Consider the following 22622-nt stretch of genomic DNA (forward strand, 5'->3'; position numbering starts at 1 on the left):
GCCTTTGTCCAAAACGACACATAAATACAAAACAACATAATAATATTTAAAATTGAACAGGGAACAGATTAAAATGTAGGTCAAATATAGTAAGGAGAATAGTTGTAGTACACAATAATATCAATTCAAGCAATAGCCTAATAAAAAGCAATGTAAAAAAGGGGAAAGGCAATAATAAAACAATAATGTCAATTCAATCAATAATATAAAAACAATGACATGCTAATACTACATTAAGGAGAATATCAATAATAAACAATAATGTCAAATGAATTAACAGCCCAATTAAAATAAAACAACATTATATAAACCATAACACATAAGTTTTAAACAACTAAGTATATGTTGAATAGGAATGTCTTTAGACCCCTCTTAAACGACCCAAAACTACCACAGGAACGGAGAGCACTGGGCAGTTCATTCCACCAACATGGAACCACTGAAGAAAAGAGTCTGGAATTAGACCCAGTTTTCATGACTGGTCGACACAACATACGCTCACCAGAAGACCGCAGTGGGCGGTTGGGGATGTAAGGCTTGATTATTGAATTAAAATAACTAGGAGCAGATCTAGTTAGTGTCCTATAGGCCAAAGTGAGAGATTTAAATGTAATTCTGGCTACTATAGGGAGCCAATGGAGAGTAACTAGGAGAGGATCATGTTGCCACTTACCCTAATTAGTTGTGAAACATTCCTCCTTTTGTTTTCTTTATCATTACACACCTTTTCCAGCATTTTGTTATCCCTGTCCCAACTTTTTTTGAAACATGTTGCTGGTATCAAATTCAAAATTAACATATATTTTCCATGAAATAGGCCTAGTGAAATTTGTCATTTTGAACATTTGATATGCTGTCTGTGTCCTTTTTGCAAGTAAATATGAGTTTAAGAGATTTGCAGATTCTTACATTCTGTTTTTAATTCACATTTTACACAACGTACCAACTTTTTCTGTTTTGGGGTTGTAAGATTGTTTTATAATGAAAACTGAAAAGCACCTACCATGAAATTTCTCCACCTTGATTTTGCCAGCTTCTCGATATTTTATCACTGCCAATGTCTTTGCAGTCCACAGCAGCAATAAGTGGTTATTTATTGCCTTCTAGTGGTGACATGAAAATCCAAGTAGCCTAGCCCATAGACATAATATACATAGACGCCGCATTGGCTGCTGGAAACAAGAAATGCGGCCGCCATCTTGGACCGGTCATACTCCTCGTTGCGTTGCAGCAGAAGACACAAGATGACAGCACTGTGCAGCATGTTCCTTCTCAAATCGGGCGGACCATACTCGGGGATTTACTTTTCACAAGTAAGATTTAACATAACCGTACTATTGGTTGTATTTTGTGAATAGAATATTACCAGAGAGCTGAGAAGGAGCAATCTGTGATATTACTGTATGAAAATCGTAGCCATCTATCGATAGCTAGGCTATGTTTACTCGGTGTTCACCCGGCTATGAACTGAGACTTGATAAGTCATATTCCATAACACTGACTTAGATTACAACTGACACAAGAAGGCTATTGTAGAAATAAATCATACTAGATTTGGCGTTAATTTTACACAAGTGACATAGACTAGCCTATTGGGCAATCGCTAGCTAAGCACAGCTAAGTGTGTTGGTGTGTAGCCTGCTGTGTAGTGTGTAGCCTCACTATTTCCTGAATAAAGTAACTTTTCAATAGCTCAACTTCTTTATTTATCAAGTAGCTTAGCCAGACAAGCTACACTTTTCTTGTCATGTGAAATTAGCACAATTTAAAGTAGCTTCCTATGTAGTGAACTAGCCTACTGCTGTGTTTGTGTTAGGCTACTAATACATTTGACTGGGTTGTAGTTTTGTGTAGTGTTTTATTTATGGCAGAGTAACTGATAGTTTAGCTCACTAAAATTTCAAAGTAGCTTGCCCAACACTGTATTATTCACATGTCATTTACCCTAACAAGAATAAGATGCCCCTCAAATTCCTTTTCATTCATTTATTTATTATTTTGTATCTCTCCAGAACAACTGCCTTGTTCAAGAAGACTGTGAATGAACTGAACGGTCTCCTCACACCCCTGGAACTGAGGAAGGTGCTCTTCATTGCAGTACTGCAGGGCATCTGCTACACTGTGACTGAATGTTTGATTTATGAGCTCCACCTTCATCACCTGCATTCGCCACTCTGTGTCCTATTTTCCCATCGTCTGGTTGACTCAGTCCTCTTTTATGGAGTTTACCCAGTTTACTATGCCATCTTATTTGCCCACCTGCTGTCTGAAGCACTTTTGTTCTCAGCCAAAGTGTACCCAAGCAATTTTAGCAAAGTGGGAACATACAAAATGACATGCACCAGTTGTCGAAATCATAGAACCAACTGCATGACGGTAACTCTGTCTTACTGAGCCTGTGAAGACACACTCCCTGATTCTTTACTGATTGCAATGAACGGGTTGATCTTAGCAGTTTCTAAAATGTTTCTTAATTCCTTTTTATTTAATCTCTTCATTGGGGCTGGAACCTTTCTGTGAACTGTAAATAACAGATGCTGTTGATGAACCCATTGACACTGTACAAGTGACAAGTCACCTTTTTGTCTTGAATTGATGAACTGTTACACTTACTATGCCAAACCAATGTCTGTTTTTTAAGGATCAGAAACAAACCTACAAACTTGCACTTTACAATATTTATGGAACTTGTCTAACAAATGCTGTTGATATTGAACCCAGTTACTCCATTTCCTTTATGCCACACCAATGTCTGTTCATCACTTTATTTTTGATGGCACTGAACTGAAAATGTTAATGGATTTTTTTCTGTAAATTTAACTCATTAAAACTTGTATCAAACCAGTTTTTGTCTATGCTGTCAAACGTGGATTAGTTATGTTCCCAGTTTTTATATTGGATGTCATCACTTTATAATATATCATATATCAGAATATTCTATTACTGTTAAGCCCACTATGAATATTAAAATACACACAACCATGTTTCCTGTATCATACAGCTTTTCTACTGGGAGGTTTACAACTGAGTCAATTTACTCGGAGGTTTACAACTGAGTCAATTTACCCAAGTTTGTCACTAAACCACATAGGCCTACTTGGAATACCCCTCAGATGTCTGAATGGCACTGATCTCACTTAAATGTTTATGGAACCTTTCTGTGGACTGTGAATAATGCTGTTGATGGAACTTTTCTGTCAACTGTGAACTATATTTAACTCATTAAATTTGTATCAAACTAGTTTTGTCTATGCTGTCAAACATGGATTATGTTCCCAGTTTTGATATCGGACGTCAGGTCACTTTATATCATATATCAGAATATTCTATTACTGTTAAACCCACTATGAATATTAAAATACGCTAAATCATGTTTCCTGTATCATAGCTACATGTATGACCTTTGCAGCAAAAAAAACCGCGTGAGAATCTGTTCGGTATTCAGTGAGATATGATTAATTAAGTGCGCTGACAGCTCATCTAACCGGCCAAACAGATTACAGAGTGGAGTGGATGACCGGTCCAAGATGGCGGCTCCAAATCTCGTCAGCGCTAGTAAGGAGTAGCGGTCGATGCGGCGTCTATGTATATTATGTCTATGGCCTAGCCTATGTTAGCCTACATGGGATTTCCAACAATACAGGAAGTAGCGTTAACATAATCGTGCACCACTGCAGAAGGAGACGTTGTGTTTTTGATGTGTTTGTGGACTAAGTTTGTGCACAGTAAAAGTGCAAGGATACAAAGACAGAACCGACTGATATCTTATTCATGGACTGTTTTACAAGATCACCTTTTCGGTAAGTAGTATACGTAAAACTATTTGATCAATCAAAACTATTTTCTTTGCAGCAAGCTAAGCTAGAACTAGTGCTAGTGGAGAAACATGGATAATTAGCAACAGAAGTTCAAAGTCTTTCAATGTAACATTACATGATCACAACTTTATTTCATCCTGCTTGTACAATCAAGATATCATTTGAAAGCTGTATTCCCGTTGTGTTGGTAGGGCTGTTGATTTCACAACTAAAATGATATAGCAGAGATAAAGCAGTTATGGATGATGGCATTTGATCGCGGCTGCTAGCTGCCTGATAGGGAACTGCAAAGAGCAAGTTTCCAGCAGCTTGTTGACCGGGTTGTCCACCCAGGTTGTGATCTTCAGACATCATAGATTTCATTTTTATATGACAACCTTTTACAGCAGCCCATGTCTGATTTCCTAAAAAACGGGTGTTTTGCCATCTCAACATGGAGTAACCATTGACTGTACATGGAGATTACAGTCAGTACAGTTCATGATGTGATAAAGCAACGTAAGTTAACGTTATATGAAGCATGGACCTCATCAACTTGTCATATTAATGTAACTACTAGCCAGTTTACCAACGTTGCATTTTTTCTAACGTTAACGACAAAGAGACCTCCGTTAGAGCTACACCTGTGACGGTAGGTCGGTAGTTGTAGACCGCATAAGTGAATGATCGATAAATGAAACGCCTGCATTAAACACTACGCCAAGAACCAGTCACAAATTCCCAGGGATATCGGTGAAAGTAACACCTCAATTTGTCATCTAACGTCCATGATCAGTCATACTGATAACGTTATTTTTCAAGCTGACGCAAGTTGATAATTCACATATTTAATTATAGAATTTAATATTAAAATCGCATGTTTAAACGTGTAGTTAACATTAGGTAGGCAGTGACATTTATTGCACACATATATTTAATTAATTGGTATTACTAGTGTTGTTGAGTGCCTCATTATATGCTTTGTAATATTGTAAAATTGTCTGACTAACTTTATTGTAACTTTCCTTTTTGCAGATAAGGTATGGGTGATGGCTGAATGTACTGGAGGTGGCGGTAAGGAGGTCTCCATTAGTCTGCAAGGGAATGCCTACGTGAAGTGGTTTGGCTGGGGTGGTCTGAGGTGGCATGTCCTCCCCCTTTCTCCAAGTTCCCAGACATTCATCTCCCTGACACCACCCACTGTCACTGGATCAACCTGAAGCCCCTTATACATGGGACATGGCACAGCACCACTACGAAACACATGACTTTCAATAACTTGCGTGGCACCAAGATAGGTCTGCCGCTGCTCTGAACCTTCTGTTAACTTGACATCATTCATACTTGAGGCTGTACACATCACTTTGTTTCTATTTTCTTTATTGATGCCACCCAAACTTCAACTTTCTGTATGCCCCTGAACTCAGACAAATTGTAAATTGCAATGCGCCATTTAACCAGTGGTGTAGTCTAGTTAGCTGTAGTGGTGGGTATACTGTGAGCAATCCTTGCCTATTTTAAATGGGTATACTGAGATGGTGATGCTTTTTAAGTGGGTTTACTGTGTAGTCCTGTGTATCACATAGACTATACCACTGCATTTAACTGCCTTTTTTGGGTACACTGAGATGGTGATGCTTTTTAAGTGGGTTTACTGTGTAGTCCTGTGTATCACATAGACTATACCACTGCATTTAACTGCCTTGGTATTTAACAGTAGCCTACACACAGATGTAGAAGTTAGAAGAACATTAATATCAGAATAATTATTGGTTGATACTAAATCAATTTTGAATGTTTTTATTTATTTTGTTTGAAGTATCATTCAGAATGCCGCAGCACGCCTGGTCTTCAATCAGCCTAAGAGGACACATGTAACCCCTCTCCTAGTTACTCTCCGTTGGCTCCCTATAGTAGCCAGAATTAAATTTAAATCTCACACTTTGGCCTATAGGACACTGACTGGATCTGCTTCTTGTTATTTTGATTCAACGATCAAGATGTACATCCCCAACCGCCCACTGCAGTCTTCTGCTGAGCGTCTGTTATGTCGACCAGTCTTAAACGCTAGGTCAAATTCAAGACTCTTTCCCTCAGTGGTTCCATGTTGGTGGAATGAGTTACCCAGTGCTCTTCATTCCTGTGATAGTTTTTGGTCTTTTAAGAGGGGTCTAAAGGCATATCTGTTCAACATGCACTTAGTTCATTAAGCGCTTCTTAAGTGTTATGGTTTGTATAGTACTGTGTTATTTTTATTAGGCTGTTGATTAATTTGACATTGTTTTTTTTATTGATATTCTCCTTAATGTAGTGTTACCATGTTATTGTTATATTATTGATTGAATGGGCATTGTTATTTATTATTGCCCCCTCCCTCCCTCCATTTTCATTGTTTATATTTAATTAGGCTATTGATTGATCCCTGTTAAATTTAAGTATTATATTGTTTTGTATTTGTATATGGCTTTGGACAAAAGTGTAACCTAGCCATCATAATGTGGTATTTTCTTATGCACTTGAAGCAAAAAATAAAAATATGTTTCTTTAAATGTAGTACCACTTTAAACACATGACTCACTGAACAGCAAAGTAGCTTCCTGATTATGTGTAAAATGTCTACAGAGTATCCTAATGTAGTAGGTCCATGTTCTCATATTTTTACAGCTGACATGAAGGCTGCGACATTACATTTTTGATTTATAATGGAGCACCCTCTCTGGTGAAAGACTAGTACTAGCAACCCTGTGGTAGAGTCATACGATTACAGACATATTGAGAGAGCCTATGATGAGTTGTCACAGTTTTCAATTTAGACTTATTGAAATGGGGTCCGTCTACGGGAGGATTTACACATCACTGGCAAGACCTGATCAAATCATACCAATGCAAAATGCTTCTCCAGCAGTGCAATCGCAGGTAACAACAATACCTTAACTCAGCATTTTCAGATACCGCTGTTATGAGCATACTAAGCAAATTGTCCATTTGTAACTTTGAATCCCTCCTCACGTTAAGCTATGGTCCAATATGTGTTCACTAAAAAACAAGTAACGTTATTTGTCTGGCTTATTAATAAATGGTCATACCGAGGTTGTCGACCTAGCAGGCTAGGTGACATTTATTGCCATTCGTGCAAAACTAAGCAAGAGTTAACGTTAATGAAACTTAACATCGCCTTCTCCCAGTGACTTAAGTGTATTCAAATGAAGTTGCAACGGTGGTGGTGGCGGCAATCACTGGTCACATTAAACCATTTGAAACAAGTAGGACTGTAAATTATCGTGACTATGGCTAACGTTACTTCGGATCAATATAGCAGAGCCCTTTTACTTTACCTCTCAACTGGCTAATGATAGCATGATTTAGCATGCTATAAGCTAATATACTTAGCATCTACGAAAGAACAGCACATATATTTTTTCAATAAGAATCTGTCACAACTAACAACGATGTCTCTTACAAACAATCACAGAATGTATGACTATCAATATGTATTTAATCAGACTGTGATAAGATATAGCCTAATGATAATAACAGCAACACTTATTTAGGTTAGATTAGGTGTCGATATCAGGTGTCGTTAAAATAAGGTAGCGACAAAGCGTCGAGAAAGAAAAATAGTGTGTATTGAAGCATCTTGAAAACTATTTTTTCGAATAAAAAGTTGTAGATGCAAAAATAGTTTTAGGTGAGAAAAGCGACACGGAAAGTTGGCTACTTGCCCATTGAAATACATGGAGATGGGCGGAGTTACGCATTTTACTGCAACCAGCCACCAGGGGGCTCTGGACTAGCGCTCGCATCACTCTTAAGAGACGGCACACTGTCCAGTTCTATATATACAGTCTATGTCCATTACAAACAAACATGCAATGTGATCGTCTGGGATTGGGGAGAGCACTAAATGCTCTACTGAATAAGCACGAAGTCAAACCTTTAAATGAAAAACACTCTTTAATAATAATAAAAAAAAAATAAACCGCTAATGAAGTAAACTTGTGACCATCAAAAATCGTTTATCGCCTGTAACTCCGTGATAACAGGACGTAACAGGAAGGCATTTGGCTGAGCAACGGAGGTTAATGTGCTCTATATTTTGTCCAAATGATGTCTGTCTATCATCGTTGCACTCGGAGAAAAACAGAACGTTTAATTTGTCCTGCGTTTCTTCTACGGCTGCAAACGGGATTCACTCGCAGTTAACCAAATATTTCTTTATTAGGGCAGGGCAGGCATATTTCTGGCTATTAAATTATTTCTAAACCAGTCTGCTAAAGTCTGTAGTGAAGTCTGTGTAGGGTTTTCCAGGCTCCATTTCTTTTTACGAGACACCCTGCTCACTTGAGCCATCTACCGGTTGTTTGGGTTGTTGCAGCGTCTCACTGGAAAAATACAAATTAAAGTCGCGTGATCCCACGCGCGGACCGCGAGTGAAGCTGGCCAAGTCGAAGCAAGTTTCAGATCAATCACTTAAGGCATTGTGCATTTCCTACTTGGCCATGTGGTGGCGCTATGCCAGGCAGGCCCATTGGATATCATCATAATATCTATTAACCTGAGAAGTTTCAGACCATTGATTCAATGCACTGTGACTTTATGACACATTTCCAACATATCAAAAATCCCTTCACAATTTTACATCAGCAACATCTTGGCAACATATTTGCCAAATTTCACATGAATCTGACAAACTGTCTAGAAGGAGTATGTTCAAATTGATCATGTGACATCAGTGTAATTGCCATTCTTTCTGTTGCCAGGTGGTGGCGCTATGCCAAATATGCATTATGGGCATGAGAATATCATCACTACCATGGTATTCAAAGACCTGTGAAATTTAAAACATTTCAAGCCATGCATGGTGAATTAAGACATTTATTGTTTATGTGGAAGGGTATTAAAATTCATAGTTTCGCCATTTCGTCAAATTACAACATATCAAAAAAAGCTTCACAATTTGGAATCAGAAGCATATTGGTATCATGTATACCAACTTTCACATGAATCAGATCAATCGTCTAGGACAGTGGTTCCCAAACTTTTAACAGGCATGTACCCCCTGAGACATTATAATCTTCCGGAGTACCCCCAACACCACCAATTGTTAACAAGTTTTTTTAAAATTGTTTTATTAATATTTATGTTTTATCAATTTTGTCGAGAATAGTGAATAGGATCATAAACATATGATACAAATCTCATCAATAGTCAACATATGATAGGCCTACAAATGTGCTTAATATAATGTTTTTAAATAGATCTGCACCTAATCTCACACACAATCATCTTGTTGAATGCAGTGATCTTATCTGCTAGGTGCTTGTCTTTGTCTTGTAACTGGAGATTTAACTCATTGAGCTTTCCAAATATATCCAGGGCTCTACAGTGCGCCCATTTCACTTTCGCATTACGCGGTAGTAAAATGATGCCGCGGCGAAAGTGCAAAAAATATTTAGGCGCACTGATGCGAATGACTTCTAACCATGTCAATGTTTGTCTACAAAATACACCGCAACATCGAGAAACATTACTGGTGCAAACCATAGAATCACGTCGCGAATGCAGCATAAAAACTACACCTCCCATCAACGTTAGCCGTTTCGCGTTGTGACTCGCTAGTAGTCGCTTCTATCAAATCCAAGAGCGCGCAGAAAAAGGGGAAAGTTAGACTAGCCAGCCAAGATGCAAAGATTGAAGAAATTAGTTCTTCTATCCACCGAATTCATTGGATATAAGAGGAACAGGATGAGATTCTGAGAATGCAGTGAGAGAAGGAAATGTAACCTAACATGCCTTTTAGCCCAGTTGACGTATTGGCTGCAATATGCAAAATATAGCTGTAGCGAACGAACCGGCACAAAAGTACCCTCCCGTTATACTCCCATTTTATTCAAAGGTAGAACGCTACTGACAACTCCAGGCTTCCACGCATGTATGTTTGTTTACGGGTGATTCTCCAACTACAGGCACTTTTGTGTCCTTGTGGTTGTTTTTGTGGAAAAATATACTATTTTTGTTTCAATCATGTCAATTTGCAAAGGCCAGATCACCAGCATCCTATAAAAAATTAATCATGCCTATATATTCTGATTTACTGCTCTTAGAGGGGCTTTTATCAGTGGATTTGGCTGTTTTGAGCTTGTCCCCAACCCAGACTTGTAACCTTTAACTGTTAAAATACACTAAAGACAAATTAAACCTAGATGATTTTGTACCATGTTTGTTGCAAGTAAGAGTTAAATAAACACATACCATTTCAATTTCTAATGCAAATAATATATTTATACTATTTTTTAGGGAAAACATCAGTGTCCCCAGGTTTTCTGTCATTTCCACCACACAAACTATTTCCAGTAATATATACTTTTTACCTAAAATGTTTATTTGTTTACCAGGGGAAAACATAGTGTTACTAAAGAGGAAGGTTGATGGCAAATATCAGAGACATATGGTGATCAGAAACTGAAGAAAAATCATTGTAACCATCACTTGAGAATAGAGTATTTTTATTCGACATCATTTCCACCACAGCTGTAACTTTGTCAAAATATGCAAAAGAAGTGAAAAAAAGCATAGTTGTGTGTATTCTGGATACATTGTGCCCTATCTCCAAAAGTATCTGGGTATGGCAATGGAATGTGATTATATATGGCTGAAAACTGGGAGAATGTCATTTCCATCACAGTCATTTCCACCACAAAGTGAGGTCATTTCCACCACAAAGTCAGCAAGACAGTGATGAAATGTCATTTCCACCACAGTCCCCACAGTCATTTCCACCACGAAATGACCATCACAACATATGTTTTAAGGGAATAAAACATAATTCCAGGTGACATAGACTTATACTATTTTCAGAAACTATAATCCATACTTCATTATTAATAGAAAAACATGTGAGTGACTTTAATAATTTATGTATACTTTAAATAAAGAGTATTTTTTATTATGAAAAACATAATTCATTGTACCAAGCAACTTCAAGCAATATACATTTAGTTCACAAAGTCTTAGGATTTGTTATGTGGTATGATTAGGTAGTCATAGACATGGTAACTGGTATATAATGTAACATAATGAATTATATTGTATAATCTGCAAATAAAGGACATAATTTGAGGTGTGGTGGAAATTACATTTTTCCCTTACGATTTAGAAAACTGATAAAAAATAACAATATTCCATGTCATGCAATTGTGCCCAGTATCATACTTTGTTTCAAGACATATTAATGAGTGTATCAATGATTTTGAATGTGTGTTTGGAGATAATTATTTTTCTAAAAGTTGAAAGGCCAAAAGTGCCCGGAGTTGAAGAAACACCCTTACACCGAATACAAGCTGAAGTGCAAAACGAAAGTAGGCCTAACGTTTGCCTACTGCCCCCATCAATGCAGATATTTCAAATAAAAACTAAAAGTATAAAACATATATCCTTGATTAGCCTATGTTGGGTTTTGTGGAAGATAAAATGGACTGTTTTAGTAGTAGTAGTCTTATTAGGCAGTATGCAGTCAGATAGGTCACCATGGGCATATTTGGATTAGCTATAGATGGATTCACAAATAAATAAATAAATAATTTGGCAGGATACTTAATATACAGGCTAAATGCAAATATGGCAATGTATTATATTATTTAACATTAACAAAATGTAGGTAAAAAGAACAGACTGAAAATAAAGTAGGCACTGATCTTTAAAATCCTGTTTCCTGTAGCCTAAATGTTGTCAGTCATTCTTAATATTCGCAATTGGTGCACTGGCATGTTTAACTGTTAGCTGCAGTATAATGTTAGATTATGTGTAAGTTAAGTACAGAACTGACTGTGCTCCCAAATTTTTGTCTGTGCTCCTACATTTTTTAACTTGGGCGCACAAGTGCTCCTGAAAAAAAATGTTAGTGTAGAGCCCTGATATCGCTAAGATAGGCCAGCTTCGTCAAGAAATGTTCATTAGTCAGCGTTTCTCAAACTGTGGGTCGCGGAGACATGCCAGGTGGGGCGCGAACTGACGTGAAAAACAGGAGTTTTTTTTATTTATTTTTTTATCTGTAGTAGCCTAGGCCCAGGTAGCCTGAATGAGATTTTGAACGAGGTTGTGAGAGTGGTGAATTTCATCAAGACCCGGCCCTTAAAAGCGTGTCTATTCTCCGCACTTTGAGAGGAGATGGGAGCTGACCAAAAGGCTGTACTGTTTCACAGCGAGGCAAGGTGGCTTTCCCGAGGTAAAGTGCTGTCGCGTGTTTGAGCTCCGAGTCGCCTCTTCTTGGAGGAAGAGCGCATGTTTGAATCTGCAAGCACGTTCACTAATTTACCCTCTCTGTCTCCACTCGAATATTTTGTTAATGCGGAGAAAATAAGTTTTTAATGTGCAGTGCAAATGCGGAAGTTAAGTTCCCAACGTGGGATAGAGAAAACGTTTGAAAAGGCATTTGACTTAGATCTTTTTCGCGTACCCCCTGAAATCAGTCCACGTACCCCAGTTTGACAACCATGGGTCTAGGAGGAGTATGTTAAAATTGATCATGTCCACAATGCACAAAATCCCAATTACCTCACTTCCTGTGGGTGTGGCTAATGGCATGTTAATACAAAAGTTGTTTGTTTTTGGGAGTTACATACACCCACCAAATTTGGTGTGTGTATCTAAAACTATATGCCAACCACAAGTCACAGTGACATAAGCTTTATCCCTGCTATGGAGTTCCAGGGTTTCAGCGCACCCGGCATCATTACATTAGTCTGCTTTTATCCCTGTCTATTCACTGTACCACTTGATGATACCTGGGGCGCTTATGGAGTTCCAGGGCAACGCCCGGTGCCAAGCTTTTATCCCTGTCTATTCACTGTACCACTTGATGTGTGGGCCAAATTTCAATTATGTTTATGATTTATTAACATAACGATTATGTAAACCACCTCAAAATATTTGCCAACCACGGGATCAGTCACCTAAGGGGGCGCTAGCGAGTCCCTGGGCCACGCCCGGGGTCAATCTCTGGTACCTAACTGCGATGCGTGACACCAGGGGGGTATTCCAGAAAGCAGGTTTACTGGCTTAACTGGGTATGTAAACCCAGAGTAAACGGTAAACCTGGGATTTCAGTTCCAGAAAGCTCAAAAATGATCAGGCTATGTAAGTAACTATGGTAACATAGGCTCTGAACTTAACCTGGTAGGGGGTAGGTTTTGTTCAGGTTATGTTAAATTATGTTCGGTTATTTTAGTGCATGTTCAATCAGGCCGCTATTTTTATACGTCACGCAATGGCGTTTCATTTTCACGAAGGTCCGATTGACAAAGAAGCACAAAATCGTGTAATATTCATCTGTGCAATTCACCGTGAGAGGGCGATAAGACCACGACATCACATGATAGCCTATCCATTCTTTTCCAAACGAGTTTTTCAGCTGAATCCTAAATATAGGCTACTTGAAAAGCATTCTCCATCCCTACATTACGCATGGTGGATTAGAATAGAATAAAATAAATCTTTAATGTAGGCTAGCTAGCCTACACCATATGGACATTTGGACAGATGGACAAACAACCAGCAGCAGTTTTTAGAACAAGAGGAGCGTGACTTGTGTTAGTTCATTCTTTCTAACAGCTCTGTCTCCCTCATCTCTTCCTGAATCCCTCATTCTCTGTTCCCTTCTTTAAAGTTCATCTCCCTTAAACTGTCTGACCTTTTTTGTCTTCACTTGTGTCCTTCTCTCCCCTCTCTGTGCTCTCTTTCTTTCTCTCTCTCTCTCTCTCTTTCCTTGTTGGATTTCTTCTCCCCCTCTCTGCTTTTGATTTCACTGCTCCCTTGTGTTCTCTCTCTCTCTCTCTCTCTTTATCTTTCCATGTTGGATTTCTTCTCCCCCTCTCTGCTTTTGATTTCACTGCTCCCTTGTTCTCTCTCTCTCTCTCTGGTTTTGCAGAACGGGGGCCCTAGTCTTGCGCTGACAGAAAAGTTCTTGCCACGCCAAGATTCCTGGAAAGCGTACGGCTCTCAGCGAGAAGGAAAAAAGAAAAAAAAAAGTTTATGGGGGAAAAAGGAGGGAGGAGGGAGAACAGCACTGCTGATATCTGCCAAGAAAAACAAACGGAGAAGCTCTCCTCTGTGCCAGAGAGCTTTTAAGGAGGCTTATTAATGTGCCCATCTCACAGAGGGGGATGGGGGGGGGGGCTCCCTCCTGCACCCCCACACACCCACCCCTGCCCCCCCTCCTGCTCAGCTCCAGGGTAGTAACTGCAGTAACAGCTTGTCCTAACTGCTTGTGAGCGACCAACTGTCATGCAGCACTGAATGCTGTCTGTCCACACTGAATCCATTAAAAAAGAATATGAATATTCTGCTATTAAGCCATGTGTCTTGTTCAATATAGCTTTAAAAACAGGGTGTCCAACAAAAGTTGTGCTCAAAGCACTGTGTTGTGTCACACTGTACAGGACTGCTTTGCTCGCATCAAGTCAGGACATTCGAATTAAAAAACAAAGAAATCAAACTAATTTTGTCACCGACACTTGCAGTTAGGACATAGTGTAACCAGCCCCACGGACAAAGACACAAACACACATACACCTTGCTCCTCAACGTTAATGACAACACAGCTTACACAGACACTTCCTGTCTGATGTTTACACTGCACACACAGAGTCTGGAGGAAAGACTCTTGGTCAGCAACCAACAGGCTAATTCTTGGAATCTTGAAAATTAGATTTATTCAAATCGTGCAATCAAACATTTCATCAACCGGTATCTCTCTTTTTATCTATCTATTTATCTATGTATCTATTTCTTAATTTATTGGCATTCATTTGAATGGGTCTGACTGTCCACATCACGGAATGATTGAATGTGCAGGGCCAAGCTAGACGTCTCTGCCCTATGCTACTGATAGGAACTCATCAAAAACCTCTTTTCTTGGGCTTTACTTTTAATGAACACTCGCAGAAGAACAAGGTTTCATTTTTTCGAAAGCCTCTGTGGTAACGGTGGGGCAAAAGACGAACACATGACTTCTTTTTCGAGACCTCTGTGCTACAGGAGTCGCAGTGGAATGGCATAACCATGAAGACAGCCGCCTTTATCATATCACATCTCCATGGAAACTGTGAGCCTGGGTTCGGGGAAGTCGGGGGAGAGTAGAAGGAAGGATGTGAAAAGGGGAGGGCCGACCGACAATAAAGAAAAAGGGTTGGTTTTTGTGGAACTTTTTAAAAACTTCTCGGAAAAACAACTTGAGGCATGCCGAAGGATGTGCTGGTCTTGCCTCTTTGGACATTTATTCTCCCCAAAAAAAAATAAGCAATTAGGCGAGAGCAGGCTCTTCTAGATAGAGGAGAAGATGAAGGTTGTGCCATTTCCTCATTGAGGTGAAGGGGATGGGGGGGGGCACACTGGGGTTGCACGGATGTACTGAGCGAAACGCTGTGGGCCTTAAGGACCACGCAGGAGACACACAGGCCTCAGACGGGCCTTCTGTGGGTTAGACCTCTTGTCGAGACCTTTCAGTTCATGCTTACTAACGGTCACCTTACTTTTATCACAATCAGGACTTCAAGACAGAGATCTACAGCCTCCATGCGTGGCCCAAGACCTTGTGACAACACCCTCTCACAGACTGAATCAGCTACATCAGGCATTTACATTTACATTTATTAATTTACCAGACGCTTTTATCCAAAGCAACTTACATATCGCTGCTGTCGGGTGGAAAACTTGTATCTCCAAATCCATTAAATTTCAGGAAATTGAAAAATCCTTGTATTTTCTAAATAATCCAACACTGCGTCATCAAATCATTTTTTTTTTAATTTGGAGATACAAGGAGTCCACCCAACAGCAGCTGATATGTCAGGGGTCCCTAACCTTTTATGTACCATGGACGGTTTGATTCCTATTTTTTTTTTTTCACGGACCGGGCGGGGGTTCCATGTTCCATATGTGTTGTGCATGCATTACTTGAAAAGAACTAGCTCCAGTTATGTATGAACAGTGAAGGTAACGATCTCTTGTGAAAAACGCGGAACTTGAAGAAGTGAAAATTGAACAATATGAACTATGAATATTGAACAACTTGAAGCTAAAGTGTGAACATGCTTAACAAAATATGGGAACAAAACATGGGAACTAAATGTGCATTACTTAATATAATCAGTGTGAGCCCTGCTTGTTTCCCTGCAGCAAGAAGCTTCCATCTGGGGTGATGGAAGACAGTGACACCCCTCAGTGTGTTTGAAATGTCCAGTCGATTGGCTAATTTGGTCTTAGTTGCAGTCATTGCCAAAAACCCGGCCTCGCATAGATACGTGGTGGGAAACGTTTTCAGCGCTTTTACGGCTATCTCGGGATATTCTGCTTTGGTTTTGATCCAAAAACCCGCCAGAGAGGTTTCCTTATACACACTCTTAAGACCACCGTCATTTGCAATTTCGATCAACTGCTCTTCCTCCTGCGCTGACAAGTTAGGACTATTCGGGATATTGACAAATGGGTTGCGGACCCACTCATTGGTTTGCCGTGGATCTTTGGAGGATGGGAAGGAACGCTCAAACTCATTTGAAAGCGCAACAAGGTGATCGCGCACCAGCTGCGAGAGAAAGGGCCCTGCCTCAGTCTCTCCCAAAATCCCCACTACTGTTTGGAACATATCAAATACACCCCACTCGTCCACTCATCGTCCCCACAAATCAAGCTTGCTTTAAATGCAGCGACTTTATCTGCCAGTTTAAAGACAGGTTGTGGAGTGACAGGTTGAGGTCATTAAGGTCATTAAGCAACCCGAATGTGTCACACAGGTAAGCGAGTTTTGACACCCAGTCCTCATCACTAAAATGTGCAGCTAACGGTGACTTTTTTTCTGTAAGAAATCTCTGCAGCGGCTCTCGCAACTCAAACACTCTTGCCAGTGACCTGCTATAGATGCTTGTTTTTTGTTGCTCATTCTAGCAGTTTAGCTAACTTTGTGTGACACTACCGTTCGCCAAGAACTGATCAAGTGAAGTGAGCTGACCTGAGGCTGCGCAGCGCTGAAGGCAATATGTAAAAGTGTTGAAGGCGGGACAGACAGACGTAAGAAAATAGACCTTGCAAAATGCAAACATGCGTGCAATCAAACAACTGCATATAGACCTATGCCATGTAAAAACGTGACATTATTGCGAATTAAATTTAGTTTAGTTCGCATGCATTTTTTTTAAACTCATGTCGCAGGCTACGGCCCGGTTAGGAATGTCCTGCGGCCCGGTACCGGGCCGTGGCCCGGTGGTTGGGGACCGCTGAGCCATAGAATACCTAGCTATAGAACACCAGCTATAGACCCTTTCCATTATCAGCATCATAGTTGGCCCCACAAGGCTTCTGTTTTAACATTCCATATGTTATCTTAATGCAGAGGAAGTAGATTGGGAACCAAAAAGAACGTTCAAGCATTTGTTTTTATTGTTGAAAGGGTCTATAGAACACTATAGAACACCAGGCTATAGAACACCAGGGAATAGAACACCAGGCTATAGAACTCCTAGCTATAGAACACCAGGCTATAGAACACGCTACACTTTTTTCTCTTTTCTTGTCATTCTGCTTTCTGCTGTCTCCGTGTGGATGGCCCCTCAGTGCACCATCTCCTTTTTCCATCAGTTCCCGGCACTTTTTGTGTAAGGCTTGGACCAAAGGCAACATCAAAGTATTATAAAACACTCTCACACACAAGAACAACACTTAGCAAGATGTACCATGCTAAGCCTTTATTAGATTAAATGTTAAGCTATTTACTCAGCTGTTTCTACTGACTCATATTCACATGGTGTTGTCAACATTGAGTATTTGTTCTGCTGCAGTGGTGCATACTCGACTGGAGGATGTCACAAACACATTTGAAAAGTGACGAATATACTTGCGTCCGCCTTGTGTTGACACACCCAGCAGCTCTCGTCGCCCTGTCTCACACACACACACACACACACACACACACAAGCTCTCATCGCCCTGAGCTCCTCTGAGAGAAGATCAGATGAATGTTTACCAGCCGGGCAGGCAGTGGCGCAGACACACACACACAGCCACGGGTATGTGCGGTGTCTGTTCAACCACAGAATATTAAGCGAATGCAACATTAATTAGTAGTGACGTGTGCCTCTACCTACAGGCTTATTGTTCGGCACCAAACAAGCTACAGGAATAGGGCTCCATCTTATCCACGAACACAGACATTTGCAGTCTATTATATACATATATATAATAATATGATATTATTTTTTGTCTGATACCAAATGAAACGGGTTGGGGGAGTGGGGCTTCTAGTTCCCACTTCAACAGGACTTGTCTTTAAAGAAGGGACATAACAATTTCCATGGCAACGGTCATGCGTCATTCGGAGCCATCAACAAAAACAATGAACTCGCAGAACAGAAGCCATGAATATTTATTAGCATTCATGTTATTAATACTTGTGTTAAACTTCTTTCCAGTGCAAAAAACATGCTGCATAGACCTTGTTCATATCACACGCTTCGTTGCAGTCAGAGTTGTATTAAACAGAACTGTATACTTTTGATGCTTCTTCGAATCCCAAGGAGTTGATTTTTCCAGCATTCGTGCTAACCGCCCACTGTACCTCCTCTACCGCCATTTATGAGCGTCTTCCTCAGAGTCCAGTCAATAAAACGAACAAGAAAGAGGGGGGTGAGAGAGGGGGAAGAAGGAGAGAGAGAAGAAAAAGAAAGGGAGAGAAATTGTTAGCCTGAGAGAGAATTAAAGAGTGTGATGGAGGGAGTTAAAAAGATGACCATGGAGAGAGTGAGTGAAAGAGAGAGAGATGGATAAGGGAGGGAGTGAGGTAGTGAGAGAAAGATGGAGGGAGAGGGAGGGAGAGAGACTGAGTGAAAGAGAGAGGGGGAGGGAGAGTCAGAGGCAAGCAGCCTCCAAATGGCTTTGATTATATTTTTCCTAGAAAGAAGGATACGAGAGAGTGCGTGTGTGTATGTGTGTGTGTTCTGCAGTAATACTGAGAACTAGTGCTGCTTCCATGAAAAACCGGACTGAACGCTGTCTGTGTCTCAAGGTACAACAATGAATCTTATATCCCCTCCTTATATCCCGACTTTACCCTTGCTTTAAGCTATGCAAAGAGATACACATGATATACAACAGTAAACACATGCACCAATGCATACACTAAAAACACACACACACACACACACACACACACACACACACACACGCAAACAAAATTCATCTGGCGAGAGTCAGGTTACTCTCTCTAGGCTATATTGATAACACTTTTTAAATAATGTGAAATGATTTCATTAAAACAAGATACATGCCACACTACATTATAAAGACATAACAACATGACTAGTGTATTATCACTTGTCATCATCCTTACAAAAACAAATACACTTTCTTTGTAATTCAAAGGCATCCTTGGGTTTCATGAAAGACGCTATACAAATCCAGGTTGTTGTTGTTATTGTTGTTGTTGTTGTTGTTGTTATTATTATTATTATTATAATATTTTGTCATAATGAGCATTGGCCGATTAAAGTGCTCATAAGGTCAATTAAACAAAAACACAGAGATTGCTCGGAGGCAACTGAGGAACAATATCAATGCTCTCCATGTGTCATTCTGAGACTCATAGAACTCAGAACTGTGTAGCCTATTCAATATTTCTGCAGTAGGAAACTTAAAGAATTCAAACGGGCTCTTTTGGATGTTCAGGAACATATTTCAGATTCATCCCTTTTGTCATTTGTCAAGTTTAATTCTTCTTGTTTGTCTCATTTATTCAGTCCGAGTTATTGTTTCGAGATAATTGCGGCATTCAGTCACCCCATTGGTTCATCTTCTGATAGCAACAGCTCTTATGAGGCCCCACTTTGGCTCAGAGATGACAATAACAGATAAATAAAGTACAGTACATGTGGAAGTTCTAATGTATATTGATAACCGGTAGTTATTAGGCAACAGGCTAGTTATGACAGGTGAAGGGCAACAAACACATGCACTGAAACCCAGACTAGAACCCAGACTAGAACCCATCCAGTTCAAACTAATATGCAGCGCTGTGCAGACCTGGCTGAATGTGATGCGTGTTTGCTTTGTGAAGTTGATTATGCTTTGATGTGATTTCATGCCCCTAGCACTACAAGCTATTAGCCATTTCGTTGCATTAAGGTAGATACTTTAGATACTTTATTGATCCCCAAGGGGAAATTCAAGGTCTCAGTAGCATACAGACATCACACACAACATCTAGCTCAAAAGTACTCCAATTAACGTAAGTCATCCAAACATAGACCCTTGGTTGTTTTAACTCTGGATCATTCCTTTAAAGCCTACAGACCTCCACATATCACCTGTAACCTCATCGTGTTCTCCATCAAAGTCAAGGGGAAGAGGATAGAAAAATTACAGGGATACAGAAAATCCAAATGCAGCCACCCTCTCAATATGTTGTGTACTGGCACTGCCAAGAAATAAGCTGTGACCTTTGACCCGGAGGGTTTACTCACACTGGCAATGGCCATAGACTACCTGGCAGAGCCATTTTTGAGGGAGAGCTTTTAAGAAAACTCTCAACTATCATGTTATGACAGGGCTCTTACCTGAAGTCAGAATGACAAAGCATCACTAGAAAACAACAATAATGGTGCTTGTTAACTAACCTGACTCTTGCCAGATGAATTTCGTTCCGCCTAGCTTCACTCACATCCATCTGGGACCTCTTCCGTTGAGAGTGATTTCTGCACCAGATTTTATGGTAAAGCCAATCAGGACGCAGGGCGGGAGTTTCATAGATGTGACATAGCGTAGAAGCGACTGTGAGACTGTTATCAGCGTCACGGGTTGGCTTCGATGTGAGTGGTTGAGGTAGCACGTCAATAGATGACGGACAAGTGGCTTATCCAATCATATGCAAGCATTTTTTGATTAGACCCAGCCTTATGAAGCAACACTTGATCCCAGATGGATGAGTGGAGCTAGGCGGAACGAAATTCATCTGGCGAGAGTCAGGTTACTTGTTAACAGCCATCAAAAAAATGTTTCTTCTTCTTCTAAACTGTGTAGGCTACATTTCTATCTAGATTTTTAAAAGGTGCCTTTTTTATCAGACACTTCACAATTCACAAAAAAAGTCATTGAATTATGGTCAAAAATTATGATTTTGTTAGGATTTACTGATTGTCATAATAAATTACATTTGCATCGATATTATAGCTTACATCTTCAGTGTTTCAAATGGACAGAACCAAACAGCCAGATGCTGTTAAATTGCTGTAGAACTAGTAGTTTAAGTTGTAAGGATTTTTAATATGTACCCTCGTAAAACATAACATACTTTGGGACTTTTACCAGGCCCATGGGTTAGGGTCCTATTTTTACCTGTTCCTGTGATTTGGACAGCGTTGTTGTCCAGTCTCTGCAACAGCTTCTCCTGCACCCATGGGTATTCCACCTCCAAAGCCTCCAGAAATTTCCCGAAGGCTTTCGGCCCTCGGCCTGGGAGGATGTCGAGCAACATTAAAGTTCTCTTTTTGCTAGAGCTCTGTGCCTGAATCTCCTCCACGTGATCCAATGTTAGGATGTCTTCCTGGTAAAGGTACTGCACGATAGTGTCGTCTGTGCTGATGTTTGAGGAAAGATCCAGTCTGTGTTTACGAAGAATATATTTATGCTGAGGCTCCATGTCAATACCAGCAAATTATCTGATAAATACGTTGGTAACGTGTTGGCTGAATGAAATGACATTAAGTCACAACTAACCAAGAACTTCTGACTAGTTAGCAAGCTAACTTGATAGTCTGAAGTCACTCATCACACAATGAGCTAACATGCATTTATCTCGTATCTAGCCTTCATCAAAGTCCTGCACTTCAATAAACATTTACTAGGCATATTCAAGGGCAAATTGTTTTCTTTAGACAAAACATAAGACATTTACTGTGAAATATGATGTTACGATAGCTTTTGCTTGTTCTTCTTACGTCAATGTTTCTCGTGTTTACTTTTCCAGGAGGCTCGTGTCCGCTCTACATACCGTCCGATGAGAAACCAAAACCCCGGAATCATCTGTTGGTGTGGCGTGAATAGAAGTGCCTGCCTGTTGTATTAGGCTATTTGAGCGTTTTACCGACATTGTTACTAAAAACAGGCAAGCGCTTGTGTGTGATACAGCACTTTTGAATATTGTTGATGCTATTCCACTAACCTTAGGGCTACTTTTTCAGCAGTAGCCTAGTAATACTTTTAGTAATATTTTTACATCCCTGAGGTCTAAAGTCATGTAAAAAAAAAAAGCTCCACAACAAATTATTTCGATGAAAATATCCAACTCCAAAGCCAGGCTTAGACAGATTAGCAATTTAGCACATTTTGACATTTCTTGAAAAATGCAAATCCTTTGGTTTGAATCATAACTGAGAGGAATGAGTTTGTCAATTATATCTGAGATTATATTCCAGGTACTGCCTGGCTCACTGTTCCTCTGTATTTGTAGCCTACTGAGAAAATCAATTTAACCATGGGCTATTACAGCCAAAATTACAGATTACAGATGCTCATCGGCTCCAAAGGCCTTATAGGTACCACTGATGCAATGTTACTGGGGCTGCACATGTTGGGGAAAATATCTGCCATTTTTCTGACAGATATTGTGATTTGGTTTGTTTTGCTTCAGTTCTATATTCCAAAAGACCCCCCAGACTCGTAGACTGTTAATTTAGGCCACTTCTGACATGGTGAGCATGCATAGTGCTTAGAAGCACAGTAGCTACTTCTGATAGGAAAGCTTCACAGTCTGTAAAACATTGCAGATGATAATCGTAGATGTGA

General features: G+C 39.9%; 1 protein-coding gene across 3 annotated transcripts in view; it reads right to left on the minus strand.

Annotated features, from left to right (window-relative positions):
- Positions 1 to 21942, minus strand: part of cradd (CASP2 and RIPK1 domain containing adaptor with death domain) — a 56900-nt gene extending 34958 nt beyond the window's left edge. Inside the window, exons 1-2 of one of the 3 annotated variants that reach the window (XM_048268600.1) lie at positions 21776 to 21939; positions 21174 to 21439 (exon numbers count right to left, since the gene is read on the minus strand). In XM_048268600.1, the coding sequence (XP_048124557.1) occupies positions 21174 to 21312 (139 nt within the window). In that variant the 5' untranslated portion in view covers positions 21313 to 21439; positions 21776 to 21939. Of the gene's footprint in view, positions 1 to 21173 lie in introns of all 3 variants that reach the window. The other 2 variants (XM_048268601.1, XM_048268599.1) reach the window with 2 other exon arrangements.
- Between the last annotated feature and the right edge of the window lie 680 nt (positions 21943 to 22622).

This window comes from Alosa alosa, chromosome 17, assembly GCF_017589495.1.
Source record: "Alosa alosa isolate M-15738 ecotype Scorff River chromosome 17, AALO_Geno_1.1, whole genome shotgun sequence".
Taxonomy (NCBI): Eukaryota; Metazoa; Chordata; class Actinopteri; order Clupeiformes; family Clupeidae; genus Alosa; species Alosa alosa.